The 19213-nt window shown below is 45.6% G+C and overlaps 1 protein-coding gene across 3 annotated transcripts in view; it reads right to left on the bottom strand.

Annotated features, from left to right (window-relative positions):
• The window catches only part of LOC137522698 (L-amino-acid oxidase-like), a 51209-nt gene that overhangs the window by 11730 nt on the left and 20266 nt on the right, over window positions 1-19213 (bottom strand). For all 3 annotated transcript variants that reach the window (XM_068242765.1, XM_068242763.1, XM_068242764.1), the window contains exons 2-4: window positions 15279-15499; window positions 5686-5795; window positions 1426-1627 (exon numbers count right to left, since the gene is read on the bottom strand). In XM_068242765.1, coding sequence (XP_068098866.1) covers window positions 1426-1627; window positions 5686-5795; window positions 15279-15473 — 507 coding nt within the window. In that variant the 5' untranslated portion in view covers window positions 15474-15499. The remainder of the gene's footprint in view (window positions 1-1425; window positions 1628-5685; window positions 5796-15278; window positions 15500-19213) is intronic.

Raw genomic sequence — 19213 nt, 5'->3', positions numbered from 1 at the left:
CAGAGTACAGCATGCGTTTTTACTCACCTCCCGGGGGATCCAGATGTCGGTAGCCATTCTTCTTCCTGTCCTCCGAGGCTCTGAATCACTCTGGTGAGATCGCCATCATCGATCTCACCACAGAGTTACAGCACCACCCGGCAGACATAGGTAAAATTGCAGCGCTGGAGCCCAGGGAGGTGAGTAAGAGCAGGTGCTGCTGCAGAGACTATGGTGGCATGATTTTTTTTCCCGATTTTAGGGTCTGAAATTTTTAAAAAAAAGACCCTAAAATAATCAAACCGCCAGGGAGGTTAACCTCCCACCCTCCGTCATAGCTACCAAAAATAAAAAAAAAAAACACATAGGAAAAAAAAAAAAAAGACAGTTAAAAAAAATAAAATATATAAATAAATAGTCACCCTAGGGCTGAGCTTTTCTAATATGTACGTAATGAGGATATATTTTATTTTAGCAAATAAGGGGCTTGTAATTATTGATAGGGTACTACAGAAAAAATACACCTTTAGTTACAAATAATATATTGTCAGCATTCATTGTACTACTAGGAACATAATTTAAATGTGAAAGCTGGAAAAACTGGGCAAATAAAATGTGAGTTTTATCTATAGTAGCATTGTTTATTTTAAAACTATAGGGGATGGAGATCATTTAGGTGTGATAAGATTTATTTATTGTATTTATAAAGCGCCAACATATTACACAGCGCTGTACATTTGATAAAGTTATTGGCAAATGAACAGGAGGAGCACTAGTACAGGGGAAAATTGCTTCCATCCTTAAGGTGAAAACAACATGCAGGCTGAAATGGTTAAGGCTTGGTGGGTGCTTATAGGGGCATAACTACAAATGGTTGCCCACCCCATGTTCACACCCACTTGTCGCCCTTGGTGACCCATCTACTATATAACAAGTGTGGTCGCCTTGAAGCCCTGGCTGATATGGCTGGCAACAATAAGACCTACTCTGGGAGGAGGGGCCCCGAGTAGGGATGATCAATGATATGCAAATGACCTTTTGCAAATTTATGTACATTTTCATCAAGTATTTGCAGCTTGAAAACAGACCAATTTAAACCTGGGTGGGACATGATTGGTCCATTTCAAGCTGCATAGCTTTGCATAAAAATGTACATAAATTTACATAAACTCAGAAATATTTGCATTTCATTGATCATCCCTAGTCCTGAGGGGCTTTTAGAGGGAGTGTAAGAAGTTGGGCCCCCCACCTCGACTGTGGGCCCTCCTCTAGCTACAGGGACTGTCCCCCCTCTAATTTCACCTCTGCAGACAGACAATAGTTCACTATCAATAAAAATGAAGAATATGCAGCATCTAGACAATGCAGTGACCTTTCCATGGATTCAGCCCTGGGTGAGAAGGAGCATGATAGAGAAAGCATTTGGATGACAATGAAATACTATACCTGAAATACAGCATCAAAGAACAGATCATCTGTAGATTTCCTTTCTTCATTTTCTGTCAGGCGAAAGCCAAACAGGTTTGGATTCTTCATAACATTCTTCTGTACTTGTCTTATGTTGTTGAACAGGTAAATATTGTCTTCATCTGATGAAATGAATTCATTCAACTGCAGCCTAAACTGCCGTACATATTCCCGCACAAGCCTATGAGGAAGGAAAGATAATACTCATCCTTCTGGCTGCAAAGCTTGCTGTGGACATGATCACTCAGGTTGGATGTGATGATAAAATCCTTTGTATATCAAATAATGTGCTGTCAAAAGGCACACAAATGTTCATGGTCACATCAGATGATATACAGCAGGACAAGGATAAGTGCCTTTAACAACTTAAAGCGGTATTGTCACCATAAAAATCAAAAATTTCAAACAGCAACTGGTCTGGGTGTATTAAGTGATAAAGATGCTAATCCTGCATTCAAAACTTGCAAAACTTTTTCTGCTGTTATGGTTTGTAGTTATCACATACTTTAGGAGCACTGGCCCTAGTGCCAAACAGTGCCAAACAGTTGAATGCTGGGAGTTCTTTTTATCTATAATATATTCCTCCTCTTCTATTTACTTCCCTATCTAGCTGCTTATCAGGAACACCCTCTGATTACTTGTGTTTACAAGCAAGACTGAGGTGACTCAGTGACTGGATGTGTAAATAAAAAATAGACAGTGGGAATGTCTGAAGACTCTGGGAGGAGGGCAGCTAATGAATACACAATGAGCAAGAGAAGGGAGGGGGAAAACAAGAGTCAGGGAGGATATGATGTCAGCATTAGCTTGGCAAGATGGCCACTGCTTAGAATAGGATTTTCTGCTTTTCCTTTATAAAATTCACAGGAATCATTATGTGGATAGCACAATACATCTGTTATGTAAGTAGAAGTAGCATTTATCTACTTATATATGTGTTTTTTATTTCTAGGTTAGCATGGGTGTCGCTTGTTCTTTAAGGACCATGGGCTTAGCTTAACCCCCCCCCCCACCCCCCCCCCCCAAAGACCAGGCCATTTTTTACAAAATAGGCCACTGCATATTTAAGTCCGCACACAAGTGATTTCCCCCCCCCCTTTTCTCCCCACCAACAGAGCTTTCTGTTGGTGGGGTCTGATCGGTCCCCCAATGTTTTTTTTATATAAAAAATATTTGATTAGAAATACATTTTCCTTTTTTTTTTTTTTTTTTTTTTTTTTTTTTTACATATTTTTCCCCAGCTCTCCCTCCCCTGCCAGCCGATCACCATGATCAGCTGTCATAGGCTTCAGCCTATGTCAGCCGATCACTCCAGTGTCTCCCAGGGGTGACAGCTGTGTCACACGGCTGTCCCCAGTACAGCGCGGCCTTTGATCGCAGCGCTGTACACTTATTAGATGGCGCTTTCGCCGTCTAACAGTCTCCTAGCGGCTGATGATGGAGTGGAACTCTGTCACTCAAGCTGGGATGTGAGTGCATCGGCGCGCGCAATCCTCTGCAAACTCTGCCCCCAGGACTGCACGCCGATTGGCGTTAGGCGGTCCTGTAAAGGTTAAAGTTAACCTGGAGTGAGAGGTTTATGGAGACCGCCATCCAGAGCCGGATCAAGACCATACAGGGCCTACAGCCTCCCCATTTTTCTACTGAAAGGGTGCTCAGGCAAGTGGGAAGTTCCTACAGGAGACCTCAATTTATTTTACAATAGGAGCAGCACAGCTTTTATCTGCAGGCTACACTATTATCAGACAGATGTGTGGTCCCCAGATACCAAAATTAAGCAGCTGGGTTCCCACATAGCTACTATGCCCCTCAGATACAGAAACTAAAGTAGCCATGACCTCCATAGAATTAAGTAGCCATGTGTCTTAAGATTAAATAATGATGTATTAAATGCTTCCAGATAAAATAATCAAGTAATCATATGCCTCCACACCCCCCCCCCCCCAGTATATGTAGCCAGATCACCCTCTCAGACCAGTATATGTAGCCAGAACCCCCTTCCCCAGCCCATTATTTGTAGCCAGATACCCCAAGCCCAGTATATGTGGCCAGATGCTTCCCCCAGCACAGTATATGTTGCCAGATGCCCCCCCCAGCCCAATATATGTAGTCAGGTGCTGCCCCCAGCCCAGTATACAGTGCTTTGCAAAAGTATTCAGCCCCCTTGAAGTTTTCCACATTTTATCATATTACTGCCACAAACACGAATCAATTTTATTGGAATTCCACATGAAAGACCAACACAAAGTGGTGTACACGTGAGAAGTGGTACGAAAATCATACATGATTCCAAACATTTTTTACAAATAAATAACTGCAAAGTGGTGTGTGCATAATTATTCGGCCCCCTTTGATCTGAGTGCAGTCAGTTGCCTATAGACATTGCCTGATGAGTGCTAATGACTAAATAGAGTGCACCTGTGTTTAATCTAATGTCAGTACAAATACAGCTGCTCTGTGAGGGCCTCAGAGGTTGTCTAAGAGAATATTGGGAGCAACAACACCGTGAAGTCCAAAGAACACACAGGACAGGTCCAAGACAGGTCAGGGATCAAGTTATTGAGAAATTTAAAGCAGGCTTAGGCTACAAAAAGATTTCCAAAGCCTTGAACATCCCACGGAGCACTGTTCAAGCGATCATTCAGAAATGAAAGGAGTATGGAACAACTGTAAACCTACCAAGACAAGGCCATCTACCTAAACTCACAGGCCGAACAAGGAGAGCGCTGATCAGAAATGCAGTCAAGAGGACCATGGTGACTCTGAACGAGCTGCAGAGATCTACAGCTCAGGTGGGAGACTCTGTCCATAGGACAACTATTAGTCATGCACTGTACAAAGTTGGCCTTTATGGAAGAGTGGCAAGAAGAAAGGCATTGTTAACAGAAAGCATAAGAAGTCCCGTTTGCAGTTTGCCACAAGCCATGTGGGGGACACAGCAACCATGTGGAAGAAGGTGCTCTGGTCAGATGAGACCAAAATGGAACTTTTTGGCCAAAATGCAAAACGCTATGTGTGGCGGAAAACTAACACTGCACATCACTCTGAGCACACCATCCCCACTGTCAAATATGGTGGTGGCAGCATCATGCTCGGGGGGGGGTGCATCTCTTCAGCAGGGACAGGGAAGCTGGTCAGAGTTGATGGGAAGATGGATGGAACCAAATACAGGGCAATCTTGGAAGAAAACCTCTTGGAGACTGCAAAAGACTTGAGACTGGGGCGGAGGTTCACCTTCCAGCAGGACAATGACCCTAAACATAAAGCCAGGGCAACAATGGAATGGCTTAAAACAAAACATAACATATCTATGTGTTAGAATGGCCCAGTCAAAGTCCAGATCTAAATCCAATCGAGAATCTGTGGCAAGATCTGAAAACTGCTGCTCACAAACGCTGTCCATCTAATCTGACTGAGCTGGAGCTGTTTTGCAAAGAAGAATGGGCAAGGATTTCAGTCTCTAGATGTGCAAAGCTGGTAGAGACATACCCTAAAAGACTGGCAGCTGTAATTGCAGCAAAAGGTGGTTCTACAAAGTATTGACTCAGGGGGCTGAATAATTACGCACACCCCACTTTGCAGATATTCATTTGTAAAAAAATGTTTGGAATAATGTATGATTTTCGATCCATTTCTCACATGTACACCACTTTGTATTGGTCTTTCACGTGGAATTCCAATAAAATTGATGCATGTTTGTGGCAGTAATGTGACAAAATGTGGAAAACTTCAAGGGGGCTGAATACTTTTGCAACCCACTGTATGTTGCCAGATGCTCCCCTGAACCCATTATAGGAAGTCAGATGACCCCCCACCAGCCCAGCATAGGTAGTCAAAAGTCCCATCCCTAAGCCCAGTATAGGAAGTCAGGTTTCCTCCCTTCGTCTCTCTCCCCTTGATCAGGAGTGCAACAAGTTAAAGTGCCAAAGTTTGTGACAGGTTAGTTATTAGCATAGTAAGGACTCTTTTACACTGTGTGCAGGTGTGATGCTAAAAATGTATAGTATATGGCTTTCCCCTTAAACATTCACATTCTTTTGGGGGCATTGGGATGGGGCTCGTAAAACAGCAGAAAGTTGCAATATAAACTTGAAAACACACCTTTTAATATTGATGGAGATTAAAGATGCAATGAAAAGAAATACATGTTAACATGAATACAAACATACTCAAAAACTATGAAAGAGCCCTTGACCCCTAACATTAGTTTGAAAATATAATAGCAAACATCACATGTACCTGTGTGACAATGGGATACGCATAGGTCCCAGTTCCCCATACCAGCCCTCTGGATCTCTGTAAGTCAGTACACGACCTCCAACACGTCCAGTGGCCTCCAACACTGTCACCTAGCAAATAACATACAGGTTAATATGGTCTACAATCCACCAGTATAGTTTGCCTATAAACTATTTTACTAACATATTCATAATATAAACCAGTATCCAGATATTTCTGGAAAAGTAGATTTGTTCGGATTCACTCCGCAGTGCCGTCTGGACTGCAAGCAATGAAAGAGGCAGCATTTCCCCTGCCCCTCTTGCCTGCCTAGTAGGCTCTACCTGTTCCACTGCCGGGTGCTGTGTCCTATCTGTTTTCAGGTAAGAGCAGAGGAGTAGAGAAATGAGTCTCTGGGAGACAAATAATGTCAGTTGAATACATTTCTTGTATCAAAGCGCAACAACCCCTATTTGTTTTGCACTTCAACACATTTGTATAATGTCAGTTGAATGTTTCTTATAATCTGAGGAAGCCATGCTTACTTACATTGGGAGTTAAATCTGTGAACGTTATGCAAGACGACTTTTAACCAATTCCAAATCCTTGGTTACGCCCCTGAAAACTTTACTTCAGGATTAGGGCTGTATACAGTATATACACAAGTCTTTGTTTTCTTTGTTGCGCATGTCCCCTTCCCCGCTCTGCCAAACGCTTATTAGGGAATGAGAACATGTTCCCAAAGTCCATCAAAGCGAGATCAATTAATAACAGAAGAAGCACTCTGCAGGGGTGTTCACTATCCCTGGTTATATTTGCCTTAGCTGCAGAGTGACTAGCAGCATACATGTGCCTGCTGCACCTAACATTAAGGTCTCTCAGGTTCAGCACCTGGAACCAACCTAAGTCTCTTTCCAGATGAACTTTACTTATGACCATGAGCCCCATGGTAAAAGTCCAAAACCTACTGGCACTTCTCAAGTAATTTCAAAACCTCTCAGGCCAAGGGCATAATTATAGGGGAGCAGCTGACTGCAGGGGGCCCAGAGCTGTAAGGCGATACCCAACTACCAACTTTCCTCCGATGCAGGGTATATCATGGATGGAGATGGATGGAGATTTTGTGGCTGTGAAGAACAAGGTGGCCACTGTTGTTTCTTGCAAGACCTCCAGGCTGAGAGGGTCACAAAAAGAGGGCAAGGAAATATATGAGTGAATACTGGGCTCCCCACATCAATGTTTTGCAAGGGTTCCCTACAACCCTCCTTTACTTACACCATTGCTCAGCCCTAAAATAAATCAGAAGCAGGGTACTGCAACTTTATAAATACAAACATTGAGCATACAAATTGCATCCACACTTGTATTCCAATATAGGATTCACTACACTAGCTACCTTGGGAACAGTCTGGGTCAGATTATCCATCCAATTGACACAACATATTATCCATTGATAAGGTGCCCATACATTGAGACAGTCATCAAATCTGCTGAAAATTGCTGCCCCAACATGCTGGCTGATTTTAATTTCATCCATCCCCTAACAGAAATCGACCATCTCCCCCCCCCCCCCCCCAAAAAAAAAAAAACACGACTACTTTGCAGTTTGATGGTGACATGCCGGTCAAAAAGTGGACATAAAGCAGTGGAAACATTGGCCATGGAGGCGAAATTGAATGCTGAGATGGTGGCTATCAGTTAAGTGCCCTAGCAGTAGTTTGGGCCATTAACCACTTAATGACCACGGTCAGCCGATCGGCGGACCTAGGGGTTAAGTGGTTTTACATGGAAATGGCCGCTCCATGTCAGTTCACGGAGGGTGTCTCCGTGAACTGCCTGCGAGCCTCTGATCGTGGCTCGCAGGCGAAATGTAAACACGCGGGGAAGAAATCCCCGCTGTTTACATCATACTTTCTGTCTACAGCGCCGTAAAGGAGATCGGCGATCCCCGGCCTACAGCGCCGTAAAGGAGATCGGCGATCCCCGGCCTCTGATTGGCCGGGGATCGCCGCAGTCTGATAGGCTGAAGCCTGTCAGAGGCAGCGCAGGACGGAAATCCCAGGGGAAAGAGGAGAAGGAGGGAAGGACAGGGAGGCCGAAAATCGCTGCGGAGGGGGGCTTTGAGGAACCCCCCCCCCAAGGCGAAAATAGCCGGCGGCGATCAGACCCCCCCAGCAAGACATCCCCCCTGAGGGGAAAAAAGGGGAGGGGGGAGCGAGTCTGGTCGCCCTGGCTGTCTGCTGATCAGAGCCGGGACAAGGGCCTCCAGCACCCAAGGCTGAGACACCAAAGTGCGCCCCTCCATCCCTCCACCCCAGCCGTCACACACTGATTGCTCTTAGACTAAGAGGCACCCCAGGGCCTCCAACACCTTAATCTCAAGTTATCTGGCTTGTAGTCACTTCCATGTATCTCCTTTTCTTATTTCTTTCTGCTTCAAACACAATTAGAAATGACAGCTGAATGAATTGTGCGCCCCCTCCTACACTGCGCCCTGAGGCTGGAGCCTCTCCAGCCTATGCCTCGGCCCGGCCCTGCTGCTGATCTGTGCTGTGGGCTGGAGAGCCCATGCTGCGCAGATCAGCGCAAAATGGCCTGGTCCTTAAGCATCAGGCGACTGCATAGATGGCTTGCATTAGGAACTGGTTGACAACATGAATGAATGAATGAATGCCACCCATAAGCACCCTTTCACACACACTCAAATGCATTGCAACACAGACAAAAAAGTATGCCTCACTATCACTGATAAGGCATGCATTACCCAGTTAACGCACCGTAATCCGCTGTATCGCACTCAAAGTGTAAAATCCCTTAAGAATACCCAATGTGGTGATATTGTCCATTGTAATGCCCTAAAGGTTCCTAGAAGTAGTGGAATCACTAGGCCCAAGGCTGAAGATAGAGCATGGGTTAGGTACAACAGTAGCAGAGTGTGGCCTCTGGCCAGCTTTCACCAGGGAGACTACATTGCTAGCTAAAGACAAAAAGAGAAAAGCGCTCATAGGGCTTGATTTACTAAACCGTGATAACTCATATTCATATATATATTTGCACGCAATCGCATATTTTCACGCGCATTCGCAAATTAAATTCACAATTGCGCGAGAAAACGTGCGCAAAAACGCTAGCATGGCCGTGATATGAGTTATCACGGTTGAGTGAATCAAGCCCATTGGGCTCTATTCTCAATGAGTTTCCGCATGCGGTAAAGTACATGCGGGAAGTTTGCACCCAAAATACCGGCAAGTTGGGATTCTCAAAATGTTCCGCATGTTTTTTCCGCATGCGGAAAAAGTGTGATAAAAGTGCGGGATTCATGCGGTAAAATTTCCGCAAAAGTCGGTATTTTCCGCAATAAAAGATCAATTCTCAAAGATGTTCAGGCGCATCTTTTCTTCGTTAATTACCGAATTTTTATCACCTACAAGAAGTAGGTGATATATTCCGCATCCCATTGACTTTAATGAAGTGTGGAGGCTTAAGGGCTGTGCTTGGTGGACTTTAACTTTTTTTTTTTAAACACTTTTTCATGCGACCTTTTTACCGCATGATTCCCGCATGAATAATGCCTGTTTCCGCATCTTTTTTCCCGCATGCGGCAAACATGCGGAAAATGTTAGTGAATGCTAAAAAAATGCGGAGTTTACCGCTGGCGGGAATTTACCGGTAAAATTTTGCGGTACTTTTGGCTCTTTGAGAATAGAGCCCATAGTGTGAACTGGGGGTGGCTCACAGCTGACAGGATAGGTCTTAACTGGTTCTCAGTGGCTGTGCGGGTGAAGCGACAGCTGGTGTTTGCATGCGTCTCACTTCAGGCCGGGGCCCAGCTTCTGGGCTCCAGGCTGGCTCTACCCAGAGTGCTTTTCACTTTTTGTCTTTATCTATTCCAGTGGAGTCCTGAAAGCTGCACCAGCGTTACTTCCTTATCACACTAAACTTAGGGGCCCTCCATCCCTACAACCATTCCTTGCATGGAATAGGTGGCAGCATGACCTGGGTGGACTGGATCAGCAATGCCACCTAGAAGTGAACATAACACAGATAGGATCAGGTCCCTGAATTAACTGTAGGTGGAAATAAGCATACATTTTTTTTCTGTGTCTGAGGTGTAATTTCTGGGTTTGCAACTCTGTGGACCCCTTAAAGAGAATCTGTATTGTTAAAATCGCACAAAAGTAAACATACCAGTACGTTAGGGGACATCTACTATTACCCTCTGTCACAATTTCGCCGCTCCTCGCCGCATTAAAAGTGGTTAAAAACAGTTTTAAAAAGTTTGTTTATAAACAAACAAAATGGCCACCAAAACAGGAAGTAGGTTGATGTACAGTATGTCCACACATAGAAAATACATTCATACACAAGCAGGCTGTATACACCCTTCCTTTTGAATCTCAAGAGATCATTTGTGTGTTTCTTTCCCCCTGCAGCTATCTTCCACTGAAGTGTCAGGCTGTTTCTTCCTGCAGAGTGCAGACAGCTCTGCCTGTATGTAATTCCTTAGTATGTGAAAGCCCAGCCAGCTCAGGAGGATTTATCCAGCTTGTAAAAGATAAGAGGGAAGAGAGAAGCTGCCCTAATCTAAATAATTCACAGGCAGTGTGCAGAGAGGGGCCGGGAGGGGGGAGATACATCACAGAACCACAACACTGAAGAAATTGGCAGCCTTCCAGACACAGGCTGACAAGTCTGACAAGAGAGAGATAAGTTGATTTATTACAGAGATGGTGATAGTAGAACGTGCTGCAGTAAGCCAGAACACATTAGAATAGCTTTTGGAACTTGTAGGATGATAAAAAACAGGATGTAATTTTTGTTACGGAGTCTCTTTAAAGCTGCAATTTGTAGCAGTCACTTTGAGTGTCCTTTAAAACTGTGGCGCATCACACTGCAGCGCATTATTGCTACAGTGCAACTCAAGGGACAAATAAATTATATATATATATATATATATATATATATATATATATATATATATATATATATATATATATATATATATATATATATATATATATATTTACTGCGTAATGCACTGCCCCTTGTGTGTTACTTTTGTGGTGCCCGGAGCACTTCCATCACATTGCGTTGCACCGCAGGAAGACTTTAATGGCCACTGCAACGAGCAGCAGCAGGGGAGAGTACCGCGATACAACTCACAGAGGTAAGTGTAACAGGGCAACAGTGTAAGGCCCAGAGCACACCAAAAACCTCTAGCAGATCTGCAAAACGCTAGAGGTTTTTGAAGCAGATTTCAGAGCGATTCTAGGCATGTGTAGAGACTTTTTCTAAACATGCCTAGAGTTTTTTGGAGCGTTTTTGTGTAGCAGATTACAAATATTGTTACAGTAAAGCTGTTACTGAACTGCTTCTGTAACAAAAAATGCCTGGAAAACCGATCTGATCTAGCGTTTTTCAGAGCAGTTTTCCACTTTCCTATACTTTAACATTGAGGCTGAAACGCCTCAGAAATCTAAAAAATGCTGCAGCCCCTGAGTTTGCGTTTGTGGAAAAAATGACCCGCTCTGGTGTGCACCATCCCATTCACTTTCATTAGCCAAGCGGTTTTCCCCCTGCAAGCGTTTTAAAAAACGGTCCAGAACCGCTCTGGTGTGCACCAGCCCTAGCTATCAGAGTAAAAATGTCTTATGGAAATGAAGGAAATTTTTAATTAATGGGGTGGGGACTGCACACAGTATAACACAACTGCTGTGTTGATGGTGACTTGTATAGCAGGTATACAAGTACTACATCAGCACACAATACATTTTTTTTAGTCTCAATTCTAACTCTAAGTAGAAACAACACAGCTATGTGATCCTGCTAAATTAGTACACTTCTTGGTAAGTAGTAACTAACTACACACAGTTCTGCGTATCTACTACAGCACCTAATAAATCCTATAAATGTCAGTTCCAACCAAGTAGGTACAATACAGCTAACTGTCACAGACCGCAAGGCCGGTCTGCACATGGGGTAAATCGATCAGCATCAGAAATCCTCTCACACGGTCATTTGTACATCACGAAGGGTAACCCGCGTTCGTAATTTGATGAACTGACTAATGGAGGGAGCGTTCTGCCACTAACGGATTCACCACACACATACAATTCAAAGATCTGTCACCAAGCGAGTTACACAGCCCGCTGCTGTAATTATACTAGGACTTTGAGAACGCTCGATTAACCCTTGACAGTATGCAGGAACCTGGGTCAGATCGTTATATCTGGGCCGGGTTCTCGCATACGGGTTATAAATGTATACTTCTATTATGGCCCATACTCACGGGCAACTGTTTGGCATGTCGCTAGCACACGGGAGCGTGTGCGCGACATGCCGGCGACAGCTCGTCGCCAGGTCCCTCCGCATACACACGGCGGGGGGACCTGGCAACTGATGCGGCGGAAGCTGTCGCTGTTGTCCCTCCCCCCGCCGGAAGCGACGTCTATTTACAATTATAATGCTGTCGCTAGTCCGCGTACTCACGCGGACTAGCGACAGTTGCGGCGGCGACTGTCGCCAGGCGATTGACCGCGGCAATCGCCTGGCGACATCAGCGACGGGCGACAGTGCGACCTGTTGCCGCAACATGCATTAAACACAGGGTAGCGAGTTCAGGAGAATAGGTACGATTGTGTATGTTCAGCAACAGGTCATAACCGCTAAACAATTTTTAAAACGTTTAATAACAAAAATGCATTACATACAGTTATATTGTGATGATCCGCTCAGCTGCCTGCGCAGGCAGGCAGCTTTTTGACCGCTGTTTAGGTCTGTTTTCTGCAGGTCTCTGGAAGAGAGACCTTTTGTCAGTTTTGCAGCTTGCTGCTGCTGAGGAATTTGCATACGTTTGTCATGCAAATTGCCTAGCCACATCCTTTGTAGGCTTGCTCTATATATACCCCGTGATCCCACAGTACTTGGCTGGTCATAACGGTTTGTCCTGTGAAACACTCCTGGAGTGTCAGCCATGCTTATTGTTTGAAGATTAGCTTAGAGTAATTCCTGGGACTACACTAGGCATCCTTGCTAGTGCAGTTAGGATTGTATTATTTGTATTGCCTGTTCTGTCTGTCTGTGGGGTACTAACCAGAGCAGCGGTTGTTACTGGTAGGCCCTTCTGTTCATCTGTCGGTTGTGCTTGGATCGCACTAGCCTCTAGCGGTAGCGGCTGTGGATCCTTCTGCTCTCCAACTCTCTTGCTGTACTTGGATCGCACCTGCTCTGGCGGAAAGAGCAGTGGATCCAGTTCACTCTGTTTCTATACTTGGATCGCACTCGCTCTGGCGAAAGAGCAGTGGATCGTATCTCTCACTTATTCCTGTTTTCGTGTATCTGTCTTGTCTGCTACGAACGCTTGCAGGAGGCTCGGTGAGGTAACCGTTAAACAAGCGCTCGCGTCCTCTGTTTCATGTTTGTCTGTCGGTGGTTAGTTAGGCGTGCTTGTCTCTGTTGTGCTTAACACGCAGAGACCGCGCAGAAAACGAGTTCGCTGTTGCGAATGAGTGCAGTGTTCGCGTTTAGTTAGCGTTTGTTATTTTCCTTATCTTCTCACTGTATGATTTGCTGTGCCTTTGCTACTCTCGTGCTCTGCCTTGCTGTAGCCTTGTGTCACCTCTGGCAATCGCCTCTCTCGCGATTGCGTTCCTACTTCATATCTGCTGTTGTGTGTGCACAGTCGCGGGTTGGCGACTAGATTGGGGCACATACATACATTTTATCCCTGTGCTCATTCTCTTTCACAATCGCTTCTCTTGCGATTGCGTTCTCGCTTGGTTTCCTCTGTTGTGTGTCCGCCGTCGCAGGTTGGCGGCTAGATTGGTGGACATACATACATTCCTCATCTGTGCTTATTCGGTCTTGTGCCGCTGTTAGCAACCGCCATCTCTGGCGATTGCCTTCTCACTTTATCTTCCTGGTTGTGTCTCCGCCGTCGCAGGGTGGCGACTAGATTGGTGGATACACATACCCTCTGTCGCTTTGGTCTCTCTCTTTCAGGGCTATCTTGCCCTGCGTTTCTTCCCTTCGTGCAATTCCTGTCTGGCGTCTGTGGCAGGGCAGAGGAGCTGTTCCTCTGCACTCCACAGCTCCACCTGCCGACAGGAATTTCCCTCTACAGGTGCATTGCACCTTTTGCTGGGTTCCCTTAAATTATACGCTTGTGGAGGATTTCCGCAGTGTCAGCGCACGTCTTGTGCGCTGATCACGGAGAGAATTCCACAATCGTTACATATATACACCAATTAACATATATACACAGAGCTTAAAAATAAAAAGGAATACAATCAGAAAATTCTTACTTAGTTAGGCGGAGCAGTCCATTTGAAGAATGAAGAAAAAAAAGTCCAGTTTTAAAAGTAGACATTCAGGTTAAAAGTCCTTGAATCACAGCATGCGGCGGTTCTCCGTGGAACGCACGCTTGGATTTCCCTGGTCGATGAAATTTGGAGAACTGAGGGAGGGGTCCCTCGCAACCAGTTTTGACTGACCTGAGTTTTGGGCTGTCACTACCTGGAAAGTAGGTGTGTTTCAGGCGGGGTTACCTCCTAATCAGCAGGTTGCTGCCCACAGACTCAGAGCAAGAAATGTACCAATTATTAATAATCTGTGTGACTCTGCCCCAGATTGGCGCATCGCAAATCCGAGACTATATTCATAAGCGGCTTGCGACCCTGTATCAAACGAGGCTATACATGCCTATTCTATCGAATTCGCTCTACGCAGGCCGGATAAAGTGGTTTCTCTACAGATTCTTGATAGCTAGAAAATTGCAATTTAGGTGACTGATAGAACTGATTTCTAGATATCAGGAAATGTAATTTTTGTCTTGCTGTGCCAAACCTATTTTGAATTATTAATAAATTAACGTTCCCTTTGTTTGAGGCTATGAGCTTGGAGGGAATTTTTAAACTTACTGGTTCGTGCTGGTTTTTCTTTTGGGGGAAGATGAGCTGTGTAGCCAATTGGCTTCTCGGCAGGGGAGTTGGCCACTTGTGAAATTCTTTCCTGCCACAGGATATGGGGGAAGGTTACTGTTGCTCTCAGTAAGAAGAGAGGAAAAGGGACATCTATTGTACATTTACACAGGACTGACAGTAATTGCACACAACCATACGAAAATCGTTGGCACTTGCGCACGACTTTCCATAATGTTCGTCACACTAACTACCAGCTATCTGCCCATGCAGCACAATACAGTCTCCCTGTCTCGGTCTTTATCATGTTGAAAGTGCAGCACAGAGTGAAAAACCCCTCCCTCCAACCCCCTTCACAGAAGGCTATGGTGGGATCTGCTCTAATTGGCTGCTGGGGCTTGCTGTGTATCGTGGAAGCAAATAATTTGCCCAACAGATGCTCATTCTGTGTTTACTGCCATCATTTTGCCGCCGTACCACCCCCAGCCTGTGAACAATCAGCAAGAAAGCTACCGCATGGCAAATCACTGGGCTGGTTTTGCTGGTAAGTTTGGTAAGCAAAATCAGCCCGATTTGCTGCGAGATCAAACATGAAAATCCCTGTCGCTCATCCCTACTTATGATCACAGCATTAGTACAGATTATGCAAGCAGAACAAACATGCTTACAGTAAATAAAATGTCCATATCCACTTACTCTGTGACCTGCATCAAATAAGACCTTGGCTGCAGAGAGTCCGGACATTCCGGCCCCCACCACTACAATGTGTTTTCGATGAGAAGGTGGAACAGAAGACAGCCCATTCTTGGCCACATTCACCAGCTCTTCATATTCCAGATCCTGAAAACACTCATGTAAGATGTTCAAGTTGCAGGTCACCCCACAGGTCATCACCCAAAATACCAAGGAGAAGTACACTGCAGAAGAGAGGATATAAATAAGATTCCTACTTTACTAAATGTATGCAATAGCTTCAATAAATGTAACGATCGTTCCTGTAGCATGTCCTGTCAGTTGCAGTGGAGCTGCAACCGAGCAGTTTTGATTTCTCTGCTTGCATTTGGTTGCTTGGTTTTGATTGCATTCACACCAAGTCTCATTACCATCTGCAATCACTCTGCAGTTCAGAACAGCTCAGGATGTTGTCATGAATGCACCTATGGCTTGCTGCAGTTGAGCTGCAGCCAGACAGCTCTGGATTTCTTACATGCATGTTGTTGCTAGTGTTGGGCGAACACCTGGATGTTCGGGTTCGGGAAAGTTCGCCGAACATGGCCGCGATGGTTCGGCATGTTCGGGCCAAACCCCGAACTCCACCGAACATCCCGCTTTTGGGGGCCCTATGGGGTCGCAGGCATAAGGGGGGGAGCATGCCCCGATCGCGGGGGGGGGGGGGGTCGGAAATTCCCCCCACCCCCTCCGCTAGCGCTCCCCCCTCTGCCTGCTTCCCCATACAAAAGTTTAAGGAAGTAAAACAGTACCGGTGGTAGTGGGTGGCTGGCAGTGGGCGGCACTATGAAGTGAGTGACTAAGGAGGAGGAGTCCGGAGAGTGACGCGTTGAGAGAGGCCGGGCAGCGGGCGGTTCAGCAGTAGTACCGTACTACTGCTGAACCGCCCGCTGCCCGGCCTCCCTCAACGCGTCACTCTCCGGACTCCTCCTCCTCAGTCACTCACTTCATAGTGCCGCCCACTGCCAGCCACCCACTACCACCGGTACTGTTTTACTTCCTTAAACTTTTGTATGGGGAAGCGGGCAGAGGGGGGAGCGCTAGCGGAGGGGGTGGGGGGAATTTCCGACCCCCCCCCCCCTCGCGATCGGGGCATGCTCCCCCCTTATGCCTGCGACCCCATAGGGGGGCAGTATTGCCCTGTTCGGCCCTGTTCGGCGGCCATTTAGTAGTTCGGGGCGAACCCGAACTTAAAAGGCCGAACACCATCAGGTGTTCGGCCGAACATCACCCGAACAGGGTGATGTTCTGCAGAACCCGAACAGTGGCGAACACTGTTCGCCCAACACTAGTTGCATAATATGGCATGCACTTGTAATGAGAGTCCTTTCCATCCACAGGCAGCTTGTAGCCTTCAATCAGCCTGACACAGGATGGAGGGATCGGAGCAGTGCTTTTCAGCGCAGGAAAATTTGGGCACAGCGGGCGCCACCATAGACTGTGATAGGAATTACAGCTATAGCGGCATTAAGTGAGTAAAGTCGGTGCCGTCAGAAGAAGTTGCTTTTAAAACACAATAATTCGGCCTCCAGCAATAGTTGGAAGCCAAATTATATCATTCCCCACCATCCATGGCGGCCTGGTGGGGGAATAGTAATTAACGCGGCTGGGACTTGTGCAGCAGCAGGATCAGCCATATACCATCTGTATCCTGCGCCCAAGTCTCCCGGCGACGATTTCAAATGTATGCGGAGGGATTACCATTCAACTGTGTCGGAATTTGCATGTCTGCTCTCATTGGCTAATGTCCATAGAAAAGTCTGCTCTTACTCTCACACCTTCCCCGTCATAGCGTTCATCTTTGCCTTAGTTGACTGCTGGGTTCCTTATGTGAAGTTTGAATTGTATTGCATTACCTTACCTTGCCTGCTTGGACGTTCACTGCACCCACCGGGGTACAGTGAAGTCTTTCCTATCCTGATAGCTTGGAGACTGCCTTCACCATGTTGGTGACTGGTAGTATTCATGTTAGTTCTGCTCCTGTGGACGTAACTATAGCTGTGGTTGCTATTAGTTACGTTCCTTCCTGTTTGTCTTGTCTGAACCTGTGTGAATGTTTGCTATTGCTAGGGCAGCAATTAGATCAGCAAACAATCCTTCTGTCTGTTCCTGCTGATCCTGTGGACGTGACTATACCAGCAGTTGCTATTAGTTACGCTATTACCTATTTGTTTGTCTTGTCTGTACCAGTGTGGATGTTTTCTATCACTGGGGCAGTAATTAGATTGGCAAGCATTCCGTCTGTCTGTCTGTTGTCTGTCCTTGTTACTCAGTGTGGTGGACATCAGATGCTCAGTGCTGCAGTCGCACTGAGCAACCATTGTGTCTTGTTTATTGTGGCGGTTATCGGAAGCTGAGAGCTGCGGTCGCTCTGAGCAGTCTAGCTCTCTTGTTCATACAGTGGCTTGTAAAAGTATTTAGCCCCCTTGAAGTTTTCCACATTTTGTCATATTACTGCCACAAACATGAATCAATTTCATTGGAATTCCACGTGATAGACCAATACAAAATGGTGTACATGTGAGAAGTGGAACGAAAATCATACATGATTCCAAACATTTTTTAAAAATCAATAACTGCAAAGTGGTGTGTGCATAATTATTCAGCCCCCTTTGGTCTGAGTGCAGTCAGTTGCCCATAGACATTGCCTGATGAGTGCTAATGACTAAATAGAGTGCACCTGTGTGTAATCTAATGTCAGTACAAATACAGCTGCTCTGTGATGGCCTCAGAGGTTGTCTAAGAGAATATTGGGAGCAACAACACCATGGAGTCCAAAGAACACACCAGAAAGGTCAGGGATAAAGTTATTGAGAAATTTAAAGCAGGCTTAGGCTACAAAAATATTTCCAAAGCCTTGAACATCCCACGGAGCACTATTCAAACGATCATTCAGAAATGGAAGGAGTATGGCACAAATGTAAACCTACCAAGACAAGGCCGTCCACCTAAACTCACAGGCTGAACAAGGAGAGCGCTGATCAGAAATGCAGTCAAGAGGCCATGGTGACTCTGGACGAGCTGCAGCAATCTACAGCTCAGGTGGGGGAATCTGTCCATAGGACAACTATTAGTCGTGCACTGCACAAAGTTGGCCGTTATGGAAGAGTGGCAAGAAGAAAGCCATTGTTAACAGAAATCTTTTTGAACAGAGGAATTTCCTCCTCAGCATCCATAAAATCATCTAAAAGACTGTATGAGGTCGGAAAGTGCACCTTGACATTAGGCACATCCGTCTTCTCTGTCTTGAAAGGCTCCATGTTAGACTGCAACAGTAGATATGTGAGCTGAGCACCCCTCTATAGGTGATAAAAAAAAAAAAAAAAATCCTTATTTATCACCACTAATCCGCACATTTATTCAATTAAGAATTTCAAAGTGGAGGAAATTAGGCCTCTTTTCCACAAACTGTTGACAGGCAGTGAAATGCCTCTCAAACTCACAACTGCTTGCTGCTGCCTGGTAACTGCTCACTGCTGCCTGGTAACTGCTTGCTGAGCACACAGCTCAACTGTACGTGGAAAAGAGGCCTAGTCACGTTTTACCGCACATTTACCGCATGCGGAAAATTATGGAGATAAATCTTTGAGAATTACACAATGGTGATCTTTTGGGTGATAATTTGCACATACTATTTTACCGCGTAAGGCATTGTGAATAGAGCCCATAGTGGAAAATGCAGGCGATTCTGCTAAGGGCCTGTTTCCACTACATGCAGAAAACTGACTCCAATGAATGCCTATGGGCCTGTTTTCACTGAACGTGATTTTTCTGATGCAAATTTCCCATAGGCATTCAGGCTGCATTTCCACTTGTGCGATGCGGAATCGCCGGGAAATCACCGCAGACGAAATCGCATGCGGGTGCGATTTTGCATGCGGTTTTTCCCGCGATTTCGCATC

Source organism: Hyperolius riggenbachi, chromosome 6 (genome assembly GCF_040937935.1).
Source record: "Hyperolius riggenbachi isolate aHypRig1 chromosome 6, aHypRig1.pri, whole genome shotgun sequence".
Lineage (NCBI taxonomy): Eukaryota > Metazoa > Chordata > Amphibia > Anura > Hyperoliidae > Hyperolius > Hyperolius riggenbachi.
Note: the sequence above shows the minus strand (reverse complement) of the source record. Positions and strands in the feature narration are given on the sequence as shown.